At 34.8% G+C, this 18213-nt stretch overlaps 1 protein-coding gene across 1 annotated transcript in view; it reads left to right on the top strand.

Annotated features, from left to right (window-relative positions):
* The first annotated feature begins 778 nt into the window (after positions 1 to 778).
* CHMP2B (charged multivesicular body protein 2B) overlaps positions 779 to 18213 on the top strand; it is a 20215-nt gene continuing 2780 nt past the window's right edge. The window contains exons 1-5 of the mRNA XM_026664089.2: positions 779 to 872; positions 15576 to 15667; positions 15861 to 16055; positions 17579 to 17681; positions 18000 to 18106. Coding sequence (XP_026519874.1) covers positions 839 to 872; positions 15576 to 15667; positions 15861 to 16055; positions 17579 to 17681; positions 18000 to 18106 — 531 coding nt within the window. The 5' untranslated portion in view covers positions 779 to 838. The remainder of the gene's footprint in view (positions 873 to 15575; positions 15668 to 15860; positions 16056 to 17578; positions 17682 to 17999; positions 18107 to 18213) is intronic.

Below are 18213 nucleotides of genomic sequence, written 5' to 3'. Positions count from 1 at the left end.
TATCACCAGGCAGAATAGCCTCCATTACCATTATGATCACATTGTACATTACTGTAACCTTCAAGTATCTACTAAGTCTGTGTGCTTCAATCATGGATAACCAATATATTTAAACATCTGAAAAAAGCCAGAGTACCTGACATTACATTAAAAAAAGAACTCAGTTTTGTACAGGATAACTTCTGATAAACATGGATCTGGAAAGGTTGTTTTCAGAACCCGTCATCTACCAGCTTGCTATTTTATCAATTTTCAAGGTATTGCTTCTTTTTTTCTATCTTCAAGCGATTGCTCTAACAAGAAATATTAAACAAGCCTGATTTTACAGGTTGTTACATTCCTTCCCTTGTAAAAAAAAAAAAAATGTCAAGCGAATGTGCCTTTCGGAAATATTTCCTGTTCAGAAGGGAGAATGGAGTTAAAGGGATAAGGATGCTTGGGGGCCGCCGCAGCCTTCCCAAATCGCTGTGTTCATACAAGGAACGGGTTAGCGCTTCTCCTTAACAGGCGACAGTTCTGGAGGACTAACAGCAGTCTCGGCAGCAGCCCAGCTGACGCTCAGCGCGCTCTTACCACGCCAAAAACTGCGCGCAGCTGAAGCCGCAGCCCTTGGAAAGGCAGGCAAGGGGCGAACGCGGCGGCAGAAACGCCTCCCAGCTTAGCCCGACTCCAGCTCCACCTCCAGCGCTGCCAGACGCCACGGCCTTGGCGTTTTCAGAAGTAAGAGAGGCGGGTTTTTCCTCGTTCCGTCTCTCTGCGCTGAAGCAGCTTCCTGGTCACCTGAGAACTATAGGAAGGAGGCCGGCGGCTCGACTCGTTTCGGTGTTGGGACGCCGCCATGGCTTCGCTTTTCAAGAAGAAGACGGTGGACGGTGAGTGAGGCCGAAACCTGCTTTTATTTATTTTATTTTATTTTTTGGTGGGGTTGCCGCGCCTTTTGCAATAGAGGTTCCCTTAATTTCTCAACGATGTACTCCTTCCTATAGCTCCCTTCGGTTGTGTAGCAGCCCACTTCTGATGTCAGAGGCGCACAGGTCCCCTGGCTTAACTTGGCTCTAGGGTTTCCTAAGAGCTTTTACGGTAGGAAATTGATCAGCGACAACGTTCTGTAGTAAATGGGTGATAGAAATGTTGCTCCTGGCGAAACTCTCCCATTTTTATTTTATTACCATTACCTGTAAGATTCTTGGCGAAATTCTGTCTTTGCTCCCCCCACCCCACCCATGACTGTCCATCCTGCCCCCCACACTCCCAGCCAAAAATATTGATTGCCAAAATATTCTGGACGTTAAATTGTAGTCATGATACTTTCTGAGTTGGGTTCCTTGCCCTTTGGTCTACATGTTTCTCACTTTCAGCTTGACTTGTACAGTACTAGGTTTAAATATGTAGGTGGTTTTGGGTGTTCATTTGCATTGTTAAAAAAGGGGGAAAGGGAGTGGAATGACTCTTATTGTTATGAACCTATGTTGAAATAGTCTATAGAATTAGTAGAAACAAACTTACCAGGTTATTTAATTTTTGAGTTGTTTTATACATGTATAAACCCTGTTGAACAAATGAAATTAAGCCAAACATTTAGACTGAAACAATTCTCATGGAAACTAATTTAAATCTAAAGGAACTTGAGGAAGCTATAATCTCTTTTAGATAAATGTTGTATGTACTTTTAAGTAAACTTTATAGAGAACTAAACTGCTCAAATAGAAAAAGGTATTCTTTAAAGGATGTGAGATACTTAAAAGTTGCTTTTTATAGCAGATTGAAAACATTACTAGAAATAGTTTAAATAGTAGAGTTTTTTTTTAATCTTGAAAATTGTGTTTCAAGCAGGTTTTTTTTAGAAATTAAAAACCAAAAATCCTTACTTAGGAACTTTCCAGGGCACACCAGTGTTAGGAAAAAAAGTAGTTTGAAAAAAAAACTTTTTTAAAAAGAGGAGATAGATTAGTATTCCAAAAATATTTTTTTCCCATTAGCATTGCTGTATATTTCTTGGAAAATAAAAAGTATACCTTCATTTTCTTCCATATATTTTTATTTGAAGAGAATACACACACACACACACACACACACACACACACACACACACAAGCAATTAATAGTTATCACAGCTCAAACAATAACAGGATCAAAAGGCAGAAGTCTCTGCATTTTAAATAATTTTTTCCCCTCCTCTACAGAATAGATAACTGCAGGGGAATGTTTGAACTGCTTCGAAGCAGATAATTTATATCTGGGCAAAAGAGAATTTTATTATGACTGAAACAAATGCTGCTTTCTTAATTGTGAGCTGAGACTTAAATTACAATAGTGGTGGAGCTTCGGAATGTAATGTTGAATATTTTTGCATGCATGGCTTTTTTAAGTTTTCTAATTTTCACAATTTTCATATTGATTTAATTTGAAAATAGATTGTTATGCAAAAGTAGCATCCTTTTTACAGTGTATGAATTCTTGTTGAATTCATGGAAAAGACATTGGCAAACAAATCTAAACTATCATTGATAAACTCATGTGGCTTCTGAAAGCTAGTGTTTGTAAAAATGAAAGGAGTGGAGGCAGTATTTTTCAGATTCTGTTTTTATATGCCACTAATATTCTTGCTGTTATGAATTCACTGTACAGATAGTATCAATGGTTCACAGAACACATGTTTTCTACATGTTTTCCCGGGTAATAGAAATTTCTGAGATTACTTATTAAAATTTGGGCCAGTCAGGTGATAAAGATGACCTTCTATATTATGCATTGTTCTGCCATGCAAAACAGTTGTGATAACAAAACAAAATAAATATTAAAGGTATAAGTAGTAACAGTAAGAATGAATGGGCAGAAAATCAGGACACCAAATAAAATTGTTGTAGCTTTGTTTATGAGAACTAATTAAAAAAATTTTTAAAATGCACAATATAGTTGCCAAGAATGAGATTAATTCCAAAATTCCATTTTCAAGACCACTATTATTTTAAAATTTATATTTAATGTAAATTTCATAGCAATAAAATAACTCAAAAATTTGCAGTTATATTACAAAATTAAAACAACAATACAGTTAAAAATAAAAATAACATTACTCTTGTTCCCCAAATTATATCAGTAACAAAAAATGGTGAAAAGTAAAATAAGGTACAGGATTTAAGTCAGGAATTGTATAGGCCATTGCATTATTGAAACATTGCAATTTCCTTTAAGACTTTAAAGGTAGCCATATAAAGTGTACTAGGTTGTATGATTGGTGATAATGAAGATAAAAGTTATAGTTTATTCTGTGGTATGTAAAGTCATAAAATGCATCAATGAAAATTATGCAACCAGTTATACTTCCTGGTCAAACATGATTCATAAGTCCAGAAAGACCTCTAAAATCATCATCTTCCTGGCATTGCTTGCCCATATAGAAATAATGCTGGTGTTGACAGGTCTCAACATACATGAGCAATTGTATCTTCTTAGTTTGATATTCAGTCTGCTGTCCAGGAATTGAAATGTGATGTCAACAGAATCTCTCCTTCATCTAAACATGGTAATATAAAGTTCTGTATCATATAATTATGGGGCTTTAAGTAACCTTGGAGAACTTCTAGTCCAACACCTGCCCAAGGCAGGATTCTTTATTTTTGATTGTTGCTTTTTCCCCACTTGCAAATATATTGCAAGACCACTTCCCATCCCATCAGATCTGTCAAGAAAAATATGCTCTGAGTCTCTTGGGTAAAACACTTTCGTCTAGATGGATGCAGGAGAGATACCCTATCTATCATAGTCTGTGAAACAGTTTTCCTCCCAGATATTCCCAAAATTTCCCCCCCCAGTCCTTATAGCCAGATTATTAGTGGACTTGACATCTGTTTTGTGACTTGGTTCATAAGGTGCCATAATTATATCACATTTTTTTTGTTTGTCTAATATGTTTTATTTGTAGGCCATCCAGAATTATTTATTTAAGACATATTTTTCTAACTAAATTAAGAAACAAGCAGTTCAGATATATATTTGGCCAGAATATATAAGACTAATTTTAGAATATATGTAGAACAAAACATAGACTCATAGTGCTGGAAGGGACCTCAGAGGTCTTATAGTCTAATTCTGTTCAATGCAGCAGACCTTATACCATCCTGGTCACATGGTTGTCCAGTCTATTCTTGAAAATCTCTAATGATGGAGCACCAACAATTCTGGGAGCAAAGCTGCTCCACTGATTATTCATTCTCACAGTGAGCAAATTCCTCATTTTCAGTTTTGATATCTCTCTGATGAGCTTTTACCCATTACTTCTTGTCCTTTCCTCAGGTGCTCTGGAGAATAAATTGACCTTCTCTTGCCCATGATAGCCCTTCAATCATATCTCCCCTGACCTTCTCTTTGTTACACTAAACATACCTTGTTACACTAAATATACCTAGTTCCATTAATTGTTCATATAATTTAGCCTGTGGACCTCTTATTATCTTCATTCCTCATAGTTTTGGCATCAAAAGCTGCCGACAGAGCCTATAAGACAAGAAGAGGCCTGCTTTTTCACCATTGCCTCAGATTATGTATACAAACATATATATATACGTGTGTGTTTGTGTATGGTAAATGTATGGTATATGGTATATTACTCTGATCATTTGTCTGATCATTCTGAATTTGTTTATAATGGTTTCTTTATATATAAAATCTTCATTTAATGTTTCTCTGTTTTGATAGAAAAAACTTTGTGTCAAATTTAAGATCATGTCAAAAACAAGCTATTTTTGTTCTAATGAATTAAAGCCTTCCCCTAAAAACCTCATTTAAGATCCAACTATCAGCATGGTTTTCTAACCTAAACCTAGTCAGTTTTCAGTAGGAGTTTATAATTGTATAGTTTGCAAAAACAGAAGTTATCATGGAATACTTATTTAACTTTGACTAATGTAAATTAAATTGAACTGCAGGTTTAAGATTATTGATTTCGTATTTGTGCATGTTTTCATTCTGGAATACGTTACTTTTTTAAAAAAAATTTATTGGTTTTTAAAAACAAATACAAACAAAACATAAAAACATCGAGCTGTCTTCCATAGGTGTGCCGGTTGGTTTACAAATTGTTTTGTGCTTCCATTTCGTAGTCTTCAATTACAATTACATTGCATATAATCTCATATTGTCAATCAAAAACTAAATACCTTAGTATCATTATTAATCATTTGACTATACTTTTATTCACTCAAGATAACCATAATTTACTTAATTTATTATATAACAGTTCATATTATCATCCCAAATCTATCCATTTACATTTTGTAGTTATAATAAAAAAGTAAGTACATCTTTATATATTATTTTCTAGAAATCTACATATTTCATTACTGTACTTTATTATCTAACCATTGATAGAAAAGATCCCAAATTTTATAAAAAAATTTATCCTCTTGTTCTCTAATTTCAAATGTCAATCTACTCATTTCAGCACATTCCAATATTTTCTTAATGATTTCCTCCTGTGATGGTATCTTCTCATTTTTCCAGTTTTTAGCAAATACAATCCTAGCCGCTGTTAATACATTTACAATAAGGTATTTCAAATCTTTACTATATATTTCAGGTAAAATTCCCAATAAAAATATCTCTGGTTTCAAGTCTATATGTTTTTTCGTCATTTTCTCCAACCACATGTGGATTTTAGTCCAGTATTTTTTAGCATCCGCACAAGTCCACCACATATGGTAATATGAGCCAGGTGTCTGATGACATTTCCAACATTTTCGGATTTATTCTTGAACATTCTTGCTATTCTTGTCGGGTGGAAAATGCCACCTGTAAAACATCTTATACAAATTTTCTTTATATGCCGTTGACATTGTCATTTTATAATTTTGAGACCACAATTTTTGCCATTTCTCTAAATCAATCCCATATCCAAAATTCTTCACAAGCAATCATTGTTTCTTTAACTTGTTCTTCTTCTAGTTTAATTTCTAATAGATATCCATACAATTTTTTAATCACCTTTTCATCAGTACTTGTCAAAATCTTATCTAAGTCAGTCAGTTTATCATATAAACCTTCTGTTTTAGAATCTTTATCATACCTTGAATGTATTTGTGCATATGAGAACCAATTCATCTTTATACCTTGTTCCTCTAGTTTTTGTATAGATTTAAGTTCACCCTTTTCATTCAATATTTCACCATATCTAACTGTTCCTTTTTATATATTATAGGATACGAGAATGCTTCAATAGTCGATAACCAGACTGGAATTTTCAAATAACATTGTCTTTTAATCTTCTCCCAGTTTAACCACAGAGACTCCCGTATATAATGTCTTCTAAAATACCCCTGTGTTTTAGTTCCTTTGTACCATAAAAAAGCATGCCACCCCAACAACAAATCATGTCCTTCTAATGTCGACAATCTAGCATTTCTTAGTGTTATCCATTCCTTAACCCACATCAGATTTGTAGCTTGGTAGTACAATTCCCAATTAGGCAAACCAAATCCTCCTCTAATTCTAGCATCTTGCAAAAGTTTTAACTTTATTCTCGCTTTCTTACCTTGCTATATATATTTCAACACAATTTTATTTAAATCTTCAAAGTAGTCGTTTCCAAGCCTAATTGGAATTGTTTGAAACAAATATAAAATTCTGGGTAATATATTCATCTTGATTGTTGAGATTCACCCTATTAGTGAGAGTTGTAAGTTTTCCCATTTCGCCAAGTCTAGCGCTATCTGCTGTTTAAGTTTAATATAATTATTTTCTTTTAATGTACTACATCTTGCTGTCAAATATATCCCAAATACTTGATCTTATTCGTGACTTGAATTTTCAATAGGTTTGCCAGTTCTTCCTTTTGTCTTAATAGCATATTCTTTGTCAAAATCTTTGTCTTGTCTTTATTTATTTTCAAACCAGCCACCTTTCCATATGTCTCTATCTTTTCTATCAATTTTGATGCTGTTTCTAAAGGGTCTTCTAAGATGAAAATCAGGTCATCCGCAAATGCTTGCAGCTTAAATTTTTCCTTTTATATTCTTTTCATCTCTAGTATTTCTGTTTAACACTTCCAAGTTAACACAAACAACAAAGGTGATAGTGGGCACCCTGGTCTTGTTCCTTTTCTTATATTAATAGAATCTGTCAGCTGTCCCTCTATCATTACCTTTGCCGTTTGCTTATAGTATATAGCTTCTATTGCTTGGATGAATTTTCTAGCAAAATCCATCTGTTCCAACAGTAATAACATGAATTGCCAATTCACATTGTCAAATGCCTTCTGTGCATCTAAAAATATCAGAGCCATTTGTTTTTCAGGATGTGCCTCGTAGTATTCCAAGGTGTCCAAGATTACTCTCATATTGTCTTTAATTTGTCTCTTTGGCAGAAATCCATTTTGATCAGGATGGATAAAATTATTTAAATATTTTTAAGTCTTTCTGCCAATATTGAAGCAAAGATTTTGTAGTCTGCATTTAGTAAGGAAATGGGTCTATAATTCTTAATTTGTAATAGGTCGGCATCCTCTTTAAGAATAAGTGTAATATAGGCTTCTGACCATGATTTAGGTATCTTCTTTTTTAACATAACTTCATTCATAACTTCTAACAATGGAAGATTCAACGATTCTTGTAATGTTTTATAAAATTCTGCCAGAGGTCCATCTGGGCCTGGTGCCTTTCCATTATTTTGCTTGAGTGCTTCAGTTAACTCCATCATTGTTATATTGCTTTCTAGCATTTTTTCAGTCTCTTTAGGTATCTGAGGTAAATTAGCATTCTGTAAGTACTGCTTGACTCTCTCTTCATCAATATTCTCTTGCATACATAATTTCCCATAAAAGTCTCGGATGATTTCCTTCTTCTCTTTGCTACCATAGCAAACTTGGCCTTGGTCATCTATTAATTGCAATATTTTCCTTGATTCTTTCTCCTTTCTCAATTTATATGCTAACCATCTACCTGGTTTATTTGCGTCTTCAAAGTAGTTCTGTTTAGCACCTCTAATTTTCTGTGCTAATTCTTTTTCTATTTGACCCATTTTGTGTTTAATTATATCCATTTTTAACTTGATGTCCTTTTTCTGTGGCATTTTCTGTAGCTCTTTTTCAAGTCTTTTATGCTCATCCTCTAGGGCCTTAGAGGCTAGCCTTTTCATAGTATTCCTTTTCCTTGTATAGTCTATTATCAAGCCTCTTGGAGTACGTTACTTTTAAACTCTTACTTTATTTCGTAGTACCTGTTCTAATTGTTTTATAACAGGGCATCTGTTTATGTGTCTTTTAATTGTTTTAGCTGTTTTACTTCTTTCTATAGATTTTGTAAGACCCAGAATCTTTTGGGTTAGATGGCCATGCTAAATTGAATAAATTAAGTTACTGTGTCTTGGAAAATAAGTTTCTTGGAGAGAAAGATGGATGTCATCATTCCTAAAACTGTACTCCAATAATTGCAAATTAGCAATATCTATTTACACATTATTATTGAAATAATTTTATTTTGGACTATTTTAGAAATGTTACTGGTGTGGAAAATTATATTTCAAGGAGGATTAATATAAGCTTTAAAATAAAACCATGGCTACAATTCATACTTCATTCATTTTTCACAATCTAGCTTGGCTTGGGGAAAGCAGGAGCACTTCCTAACATTATTGATTGTCCTTTTCCTTAGATTGTGAAACCAAGATGGAACTTACTTTGGAAATATTTCATTTTCAAAAGAAATGGGATTTTTAATAGAAAAAGACTGCCCTTTTCTCTGTAGAAGAGGAAGAAATTGTCTGACTCCGGAACAGCTGCAAATGAATTATTTTGGTTTTATTGTGTGTTACTTTGAAATGGCCTTAGGCATAAAAAGAAACCCCAAAAACTGTTTTTTACAAAGAAATAGATAAATGTAATCATTGACTGGCAGCTGTATAATTTAAAAACTTCATTTTCTTTAGAAGCTGAACCTCTGCTTCTAATCTTCCCAGACTGTCGTTTGATTTTCTTTTAGTCAAAGAAGATACAGTTTGTGTTTTCAACCAAAGTATAACAAATGATAACACTGCAGGTTTTTTTTAAAAAAAATCTTTGTTTAAAAATAAATCATTGCCACTATTGTTACCTACTCTGTGTTTATAGTTAATAAAATATTGCTTCTAATTGATAGATATGAATGTGTTTCCAATAGCATCTCTAAGGGAACATACCCTAATAAAATTGTTCATAAATATTAGGTTAATATTGCATTTCAGAAAACAATCTGTTTAGAAGTAACTGCAGTTATTTACATAGTAACATTAGTGGCATAATATATTAATTCAGGTAATTCATTACTTTGCAAACTAAAAATAGGCAGGAAGAAAGTTGTATTTCTGTGTTTAGTATGTAGTTTTTAATATACTGGCACATTCCACATGGATTCATAATGGTGTACATGAAAACCTAAATATTTTTATTAAGATTTATCAGCTGTCTCACTTTAGAAGCTCTAGGCAAAGTACAAAATAAAGCACAGAATAAAGGTTATTATAATGAAAACAATGGAACTCTTATAATACAGGACAATAATAGTGTCTACCTTACCAGCTTAATCATCAAAAGCCCAGATTTTCATTACTCCTCAGAATGCCATAAGAATGGGGACAGACCCTCAGGTCCACCTTTGTGTGTCTTCCTCATTATTACACATCCTGTTAAGAAAGGAAACTTCACCAGTTATTTCCTATTCATCTTGGTTAGGGGGGAAAATACACTACCAAGTCCCAAGTAATTGGCAATAACCAAAGAAGCAATAATGATATGGATTCCATTAAACTAGAAGACAATCTGTGACGGACTGAGTCACTGTTTCAGAGAACTTTATTTGCCTTAATGGAGGAATAGAATAACCATAGGGGTAAATACAGAATCTTGAAAACTACAGGAGGAATGGCGAATCTCAGTTATAGTGAGTTAATTTAAGGCTGAACCTCTTTGAGTGTTTTTTCCCATCTTGAACCGAGTTGCCTATTCTGAGAAAAATATCTAGATACGTCTTCTTCAGCTTTTCCACAATCTCTCACATAGTCTTGGGAGGGAATATGGTTCAAGCCATATAGGATATAATAATAATAATGATAATAATGATAATGATAATAATGATAACATCTTGAATGGAAAAATCAAAGAGTCAACACAAAAGAAATACATCAGGAAGATCTGCAAAATATTAAAATCAAAGCTGACTTCTGAAAACATAATTAAAGCCATTAATATATGTATAAAAAGAAAAAGTTTGAATGATTATGTGAACAAAATAAAGAAAAATGGGTGCAGGCTGTGAAAACTGAGAACAGTATAAAAATAACAGAAACAAAGACAGAATATAAGGAAAACAGCTTGATGACAGATTAAATAGATGGAAAACCAAAGCTTTGCATGGACAGCACTTAAAAAACATTGAAGGAAAATGTGATGACAACTTGGCATGGCTTAAGATAGAAACTATCAAGAAAGAAATGGAAAGTTTAATACTTGCTGCTCAAGAACAAGCATGACAAATTAATGCCATGAAAGCAAAGATACAAAAATCCACTGGCAATACAAACTGTCAACTTTGCAATGACAAAGTCGAAACTGTTTCTAGAGGAACCTCAGATTGCAAACCACCTCTTTCAGGGACATTACAACCTCATTAAAATTATCACCTCAGAATTGGTAGGTTTCAGAATCAATAACCATCCTATCTTGCCTGGGTTGAACTTAAGCCTTCAGGTAGCCCAGAAACTAATATTAGATGCTGCTGGGACACCTAAGAACACCAGAACGGATGTATTTACTATATTGGGAACCAGCTTCAAGTCCACCAGTATGACCAGTGCTATTTCTTCCCATGCTGATTAAAAATGATCCATTTACTTTAGGATGCTTTTATGTGAAGATCACCATTCTTTTAACAATCTTACCTAGAACTGAAAACTGTATGACATTTATTTTATATAGCTGGGTCTAAGAAAATCCTATTCAATATTACCCATTTCCCTAACAACATGTCAACAACCTCATGACCCAAACCCGATCTCTCTAGGCAGAGCATAGCAGACTTCCAAAGGGTAACACAGATATTTCCTAGCATCCCACCTACCTCCGTGCAATGCATTGGATAAAATTAATTCCAATTAATTGCAAGTCTGTACTTACATTATTTTCACGGATTCTTCACATCTGCAGTCAAAATTTCAGCAACTTTGAGTAATTTTATTAGCAAAATGTTGCCCCAGGTTGCCTTCAAGCAGCCTGTTGGTAGATCTTGCCAATACCTCAAAAAGGAAATGGATCCTTCTAAATCAGGGGTCCTCAACCACAGGGCCGCGGACCGGTCCCAGTCCATGGAGCACTCTGTACCGGGCCGCAAAGAAAAAAATTTTAAAAAAATGGCGGCTTTCTTCGCCTTCGGTGAATGCTGCTGGGATCGGGGATCAAGGACACAAATGAAAGAAGGGGAGGGAGGAAGCAACCGAATCCTGTCCTGCTCTCTGGCTCAGCGGCTTCGGTTTCCTCCCGCCTCGTTCCTCTCTCAGTCGCTCTCTCGCTGCTCCACCAGCCCAGGAAGAAACTGCTTCAAAGAAGCCGGGGGGTGGTGGCATTTCCTGTCGCCACAGTGCCTCTGAAGCGCCCGTTCACCCCCACCCCACCCGCCCACGCGCGCTTCAATTCAGTGCTCCGTTCTGCCTGCCTGCCTGTTTGGTTGTTTGGGAGCAGCTTCGGCTGAGAATAATGACTATTCGCTTCTTTTTATCAGCCGAAGCTGCTCCGAAACGAAGAAGGCAGGCAGGCAGGCAGAACGGAGCACTGTGGATTGAACCGCGCGCGGGCGGGGGGTGGGGGTAAACGGGCGCTTCGGAGGAGCTGTGGCGACAGGAAAAGCCACCCCCGGCTTCTTTGAAGCAGTTTCTTCCTGGGCTGGTGGAGCAGCGAGAGAGCGACTGAGAGAAGAACGAGGCAGACACCTGAGGGAGGGAGGGAGACACCTGAGGGATGGGGCTGAGGGAGGCAGGGCCGAGCGCTCCCTGAACTTGGTGGTTTGCTGGCAGACGTTTATTACCCAACTAGGTAACAACATCAGATGTTACCTAGTCAGGTAATGAAACGTCTGCAAGCAAACCACCAAACTCGGATTCTCCCCCGTCCTTGAAAAAGTGTTTGTGCTTGAAACTGGTCCCTGGTACAAAAAAGGTTGGGGACCACTGTTCTAAATGACACATCTGAGTCATTGTCCACCGATGAAATACATTCAGAGAAGTAAGAAGCTCTTATTTCTATGATGAGTTTGCACCTTGTTTAGTCAAGTTCACATTTTATCCACGGATATTCTAGTTGTCTCTTTTGTCATTCCATTTCCTGGCAATAATCTTGTCAATGATTGATCTCACAAAATTATCCATAATCATATTATGCTGATGAAAAGATAGATTAACAGCCCCAGTCCCTTTCATGTAATTTATTTCTGACAATCTGTTGTAAAAAAATATGGTAAGGATAGCATGAAGAGAATGACTTCCAATCCCCTTAATATAAGTTTATCTTCCAAGTCATCTAGAAGAATAGAAATAGGTTGCTTAAGAACAGAGCAGTGAACAGCATTCCAAGCCACTGTCTCTTGTCCTCTCCATTTGAACTGTATTGGGAAATTTCTTGAATTTTTACTCAGACAACTATGGTCAAATCTAACTAGTTTTTCAATTTGATCTTTCTTTTGTTAGTTACACTAAACTTGGTGCTATTCTGATTTAGTCTAAGATATAGCTTTCTGACTGACAGAATTCTAACCCTTTTACGATATTTCTTTCCAGCATTTCATTATGTTTGAATGAATAAAAAAGCATTCTTCATACACTCCAGCAAAAAAGAATTGGAAAAAATAATGTCTTACTTATACAGCCTTCGTCAGCCTACCCACACCACCCATTGCATTGCTTCTGCCACACAGAGCTGGTTCAGCAAAAGAAGGGCCCAAATTTAGGAGTTGTAGTTTCAACCACCCAGGATTTCAAAGAACAGCCAGGCATATGCACAATATCGTTAACAAATAAGGTGGTACCAAGAGAGTGGAAGGTATTTTGTCATTGAAATCTTAAGTCAGCAGCCACACTAGGTATGCATTTTCAAGACTGCAGTTCAGCACTTCTGAAGAGTAGTAGAATGCGGTTTGGAAAATGCAGCTTTAAGAGATAATCTTACTTAAAAGGTGGTTCCCGAAATGGTTATAATATAGCCAATAGGCATTCAATAACATTATGAAATGTATTACATTTGGTTTTTTTTAAGATACCAGATGCAAAGAGATGGATGTATATATGTTGTGCCCTCCTTTACAATATATAAAAACTGTAAAAATTGAGAACCTCCTTCCCCCAAGCTTATGAAAAGGAAGTTGGACTATATATATAATTCTAAAGTTAGTCTTCCTGTTGCTGAAATACTATTCTTATCTGAATCTTTCTTTAATCTATTATGACATAGTCTGATTATTCTAGTGAAAAAAATATTGGTTTACAGACATTAGTCAATTAAGACAAATATAGGTAGTAGTTAATATTTCATTGGCATTATTTGTATATGTAATTGAGTTGTACTTGAGCAACAACAGAATAGTTGATTGAATTGCATTATATATAAGGAGGCAGAGAAGATATCTGCTGGCCCCTTACAACCTGGACATAAACTGTTTCAACTCTTCCCCGCAGGATGGTGCTACAGGGCATTGCAAGCCAAAGCAACTAGACATGGGGACAGTTTTTCCCTAGGGCCATCACTACTGAACACCTAATTCTCATCTCTGCTGTCTAATGTCTATGTGTATTTTCCCATGTAATAGCTGTAGTATTATTACTTATCCTTATCTTATTTTCCCTTATTGGTGTTATTATTATTATTATTATTATTATTTACACATGAGATCTTCTGCATTGGAGACAAATTCCTTGGGTGTCTAATAACACATTTGGCCAAATAAAGTATTCAATTCAATATATCATTTTTAAACAAAGTATCCTGGGATAGATAGATTTAGTAAAACCCTCTTCCTTGATTTGAATTAAAAATGATATGTATATAATTTTAAAATTAAGTTTAATGTTGAATTTTGTTTTAAAGGCTGTCTATACTTATATGAATGTATGCCAAATATATTTTTTTAAATTTCACCAATCTTAATGCAAGAGAAGTTGTGCTTGCCTGTTTTATGCTCAGTTGTCTTATTCTGGTTAAGGTTTATTGTATGAAAATTAGTTATACTAATTTAAATTTTATCTTGTAAAACATTGTAAATTTTAAATATGAAGATATAAAAACAGACATGCATGCTAGTTGCTGTTCACAACTTCAAACTTAAACTGATACGCCTATACACACCCCCACACAGAGAGAGCTTTCCTGTATTAGAAAAATCACTAAGTTTTTTTTAATTAATTGGTTTTTTATTCAGGTGAACGCACAGAAAATTATTGGCAATAAATTGAATGTTCAGTTTTAATTCTTTCATCAAAATATAAGTTTCATTGTTCTTTTTTATGCTGCAACATTAGAACATGTTTTCTGGCAACAGTCATACCTTACAGGCAGGCACTTGGACTACTGTAATACTCTACTTAGAGCTGTTATTAGAGGCAACTAGAAGCTGCAGCTGCTATAAAATCTGACAGCCAGATCCCCCAAGGGTAACCCTCCCAAGGCTAGAAAAAAACTTACTTTGAAATCTGTTTTAAAATAACATTGGTTATATTGGTTGCCTGTAGGCTTCTGGACTCAAATTAGAGTGTCGGTCATTACTTTTAAAGTCCTTTGTACAATACTAGACATAACAGTAATGCTGTGCCAAGTCAAATCTATCCATCCAATCTGGTCATAAAAAGAGTCCATATAGCAATTCATAAAGTACATGAGGCATGGAATTTTTTTTTCAATGGTGACCTCCTCCCATTCTATTGAATACTTTCATCTTACAGAATTCTGTCTGGCCCTAATGCTATTTCACAAACTACTCATAGCAGTGCTATTTCAGCAGTTTAATTTTTAAGGTAGCTCATGCCTATGAGGGTTTTTGTTGTTGGTTTATGTTTCCTGGAGTTTTGAAAAATTGGATGCTGTATCTTTTTTGCTATCACCTTTTTCTCTATTCCATCCCATGTGACCAATATTAGTTGCTGCCATTAATAAATAAGAATATTAGACAACATGAATTATCATGTATCTACCATGTGAAACTTATTTGAGTTACTGTTCCTATTTATCTGGGAGACAGATAATGGTGACTACACACAACTGAGTTTTCTGTCAATGTATTAGAAAGAGTACAGGACTACTTTAGAGATTGATGAGTATTAAATTGCAGCAACATAAGATTTTTTAAAATGTAGAAGGAACATGGAGATTTATATTTGTGGTGAATTTCATGCCAGAGCAAATGGATGAAAAGTTGGTTTCTTTTCTTTCTAGAAATCTAAGAAAAATTGGTGACATTCTGAATTAAGAAAAACAATCCAGCTAAGAATACTTTCTCACAGTTAGAAAATTTCTTGTTTATTTCATGTTTTTAATGTCTATGAATGTTTAATGTAAATGTTTTGCATTTTAGATATAATTAAAGAACAAAATAAAGAATTAAGAGGTACGCAGAGGGCTATAGGAAGAGATCGAGCAGCTTTGGAGAGACAAGAAAAGCAATTGGTAAGTGTATCAAATAACTAGTTCGTTGTTTACAGTACGAGACCATTAGTAAAATGATATTTTTCTATTCTAAAGTATTCAAGTACAAATTAATCAATTACTGTAAATGTTTCTATTATAATACTTACATTGATAATTGATAAAATACAAATGCAAATAAAGTTCAAAATCAGCATTTTTTTTCAATTAATAGGAATTGGAAATAAAGAAAATGGCTAAAACAGGAAACAAAGAAGCCTGTAAGGTTCTAGCAAAACAGCTTGTGCAGTTGAGAAAACAGAAAACTCGGACCTACGCTGTTAGCTCAAAAGTTACATCCATGTCAACTCAGACAAAACTGATGAATTCCCAGATGAAGATGGCAGGAGCAATGTCAACAACAGCAAAAGTAGGCAATTGATTTTAACTAACCCAAGTAGTGGGAGTCAGGTAGTTAAGAAAAAACCCTGTCTGAAAATTTAGTGTGGTATTTTTTAATCTTTTTCATCTCAGAGTACACATGCTATAGTCAGGACTTTAGGTCACAAAACCAAAGGGCCTTTGACATCACAGGTTTCTGGGACCCAGAAAGAAAAATGGAAGCAATTTACCACTGTGATGTAATGGAAGTGGGATTCTGGCTATGCTGCTGCACAGCGGCGGCACAGCACTTTCTGTTGTTTATTTTGGCTTGCTGAATCAGCATGCCAGCTAACCTTTTGTGGCACACAAATATGCCGTGGCACAGCATTTGAAAACTGTTGATCTAATTTCTAGAGCATTTTGATTGATTAGAACTAAGTAGTACAGAAAACAATTGCCTAATAAGTTTAAGGCAATTTTTTCAGCTAGCCACTAATTAAAAAATCTAAAACATTTCTGACTTTTGGCTGTTCCATTACTTTGTAAGACCTTTATAATAAAAATATTATGTAAACTCATGCCACAATGTCTCCATTAATGTATAGTATGGGCTGGCATTACAGAAACCATCCTTAAACTTGCCATTTTCCAGCTCCTGAACAAACAATATTTATTCTTTTACATACTTGAAACAAGTCAACCATCAGCCATTGTTTGAAGCTGGCTTGTTTCAGTAACCATAATTAAAATTAAATACAATGTGTGTAATCAAAGTGAATTTCTGCCCCAGAAAAAATACACAAAGAAGGTGTTTGATGAATCCAGTATTTGATCAGGTAATATTAGGCTTTGACATTAATTAGATTACTAATTAATTAGATTACACCTTGATTACAGTGCAGCACTTTAAAAAATGACAAACTTGATCAGGCCAGTAAAGATGTTCAGAGTCTGGAAACAAAATCATGTTTAAAAGAAAAGAAAAGGAAGGAAATGTATTGTTTTGCCATGAAACATGATAAGTCTATGAGAATATGCTAACATTCTCATATGCCTGAAGTGATGTCACAAGGAAAAAGGCCATGACCTGTTCTCAAACATCCTAGTAGAAGGATATGGAATGATAGCCCTCAATTCAGGGCAACAGATTCCAGATGGATGCTCGGAAAACTTCCTGCCAATAAGAGCAGTAAAGTCAGTACCTTAAGGAGAAAGCAAGTTCTTTGCTGAATAAGAGGCTTAAATGGACATTTGTCAGGCATATTTTAATCTGAATGTGTCTACTGAATAAATATTGGACTTTGTGGCTCTTAGCCTATTCCAAATTTGTGAATCTGTAGTTCTAATGTATTATTAGACCAAGCCAAATCAAAATTAGACATAATATTAAAATATGGTTTGCAGATAGCTTGGTTCTAACAACTCTTTATGATGATAAAACTTGGATTACAAACAAGATAAGAATTTTCTTATTTTAAATATATAAAATTGCAATGGTGGTGTGATTCTTATAAAATATTAGACTACAATATGTTTGAATATGAAATGACCTTCTCTCTGTTCTGGTAGACAATGCTGGCTGTCAATAAAAAGATGGATCCACAGAAGACATTGCAAACTATGCAGAATTTCCAGAAAGAAAACATGAAAATGGAAATGACCGAAGAAATGAGTAAGCTGTTCTTTTCATATTATGCTAAATCTTTTTCTTAGTTCTCCTTTAGGCTTGTGATATAATTAATTTCATAGATTTTAAACTAGTTTTGATTGAAGTTACTAAACATCAATGGCTTGGAAAAGAATGACAACTTTCTGGGAAAGATTTATGCAGCACGTTGAAATGAAATCTTTCACTGCTCATTCAGGAGGTGAAATAACTGAAAGTATGTTCCTGACATTAGTTTTAAAAATTATGTGACGTAATAGTGAAAAGTTATGCTGAAATTGTCTAGTTACTATCCTCAGTCTTGGCTTTGATTTCTCTTTCAAGTCAATGATACCCTAGATGATATCTTCAATGATTCTGATGAAGAACAAGAAAGCCAGGATATTGTTAACCAAGTTCTTGATGAAATTGGAATTGAAATATCTGGAAAGGTAGGAAGAAATGTCATTTTCCTCCCCATTTTAATTTACTTTGTAATAGTCTTTTTGGATGTATGCTTGCAGTTGATGACTGTTATCATGGTTACATAAATTAAACT

This window comes from Notechis scutatus, chromosome 5 (genome assembly GCF_049901735.1).
Source record: "Notechis scutatus isolate UNSWTSFEM ecotype Mainland chromosome 5, rNotScu1.2, whole genome shotgun sequence".
In the NCBI taxonomy this organism is placed as follows: domain Eukaryota; kingdom Metazoa; phylum Chordata; class Lepidosauria; order Squamata; family Elapidae; genus Notechis; species Notechis scutatus.
The sequence above is the reverse complement of the archived record's forward strand: the minus strand, read 5'-3'. Positions and strand labels throughout refer to the sequence as shown.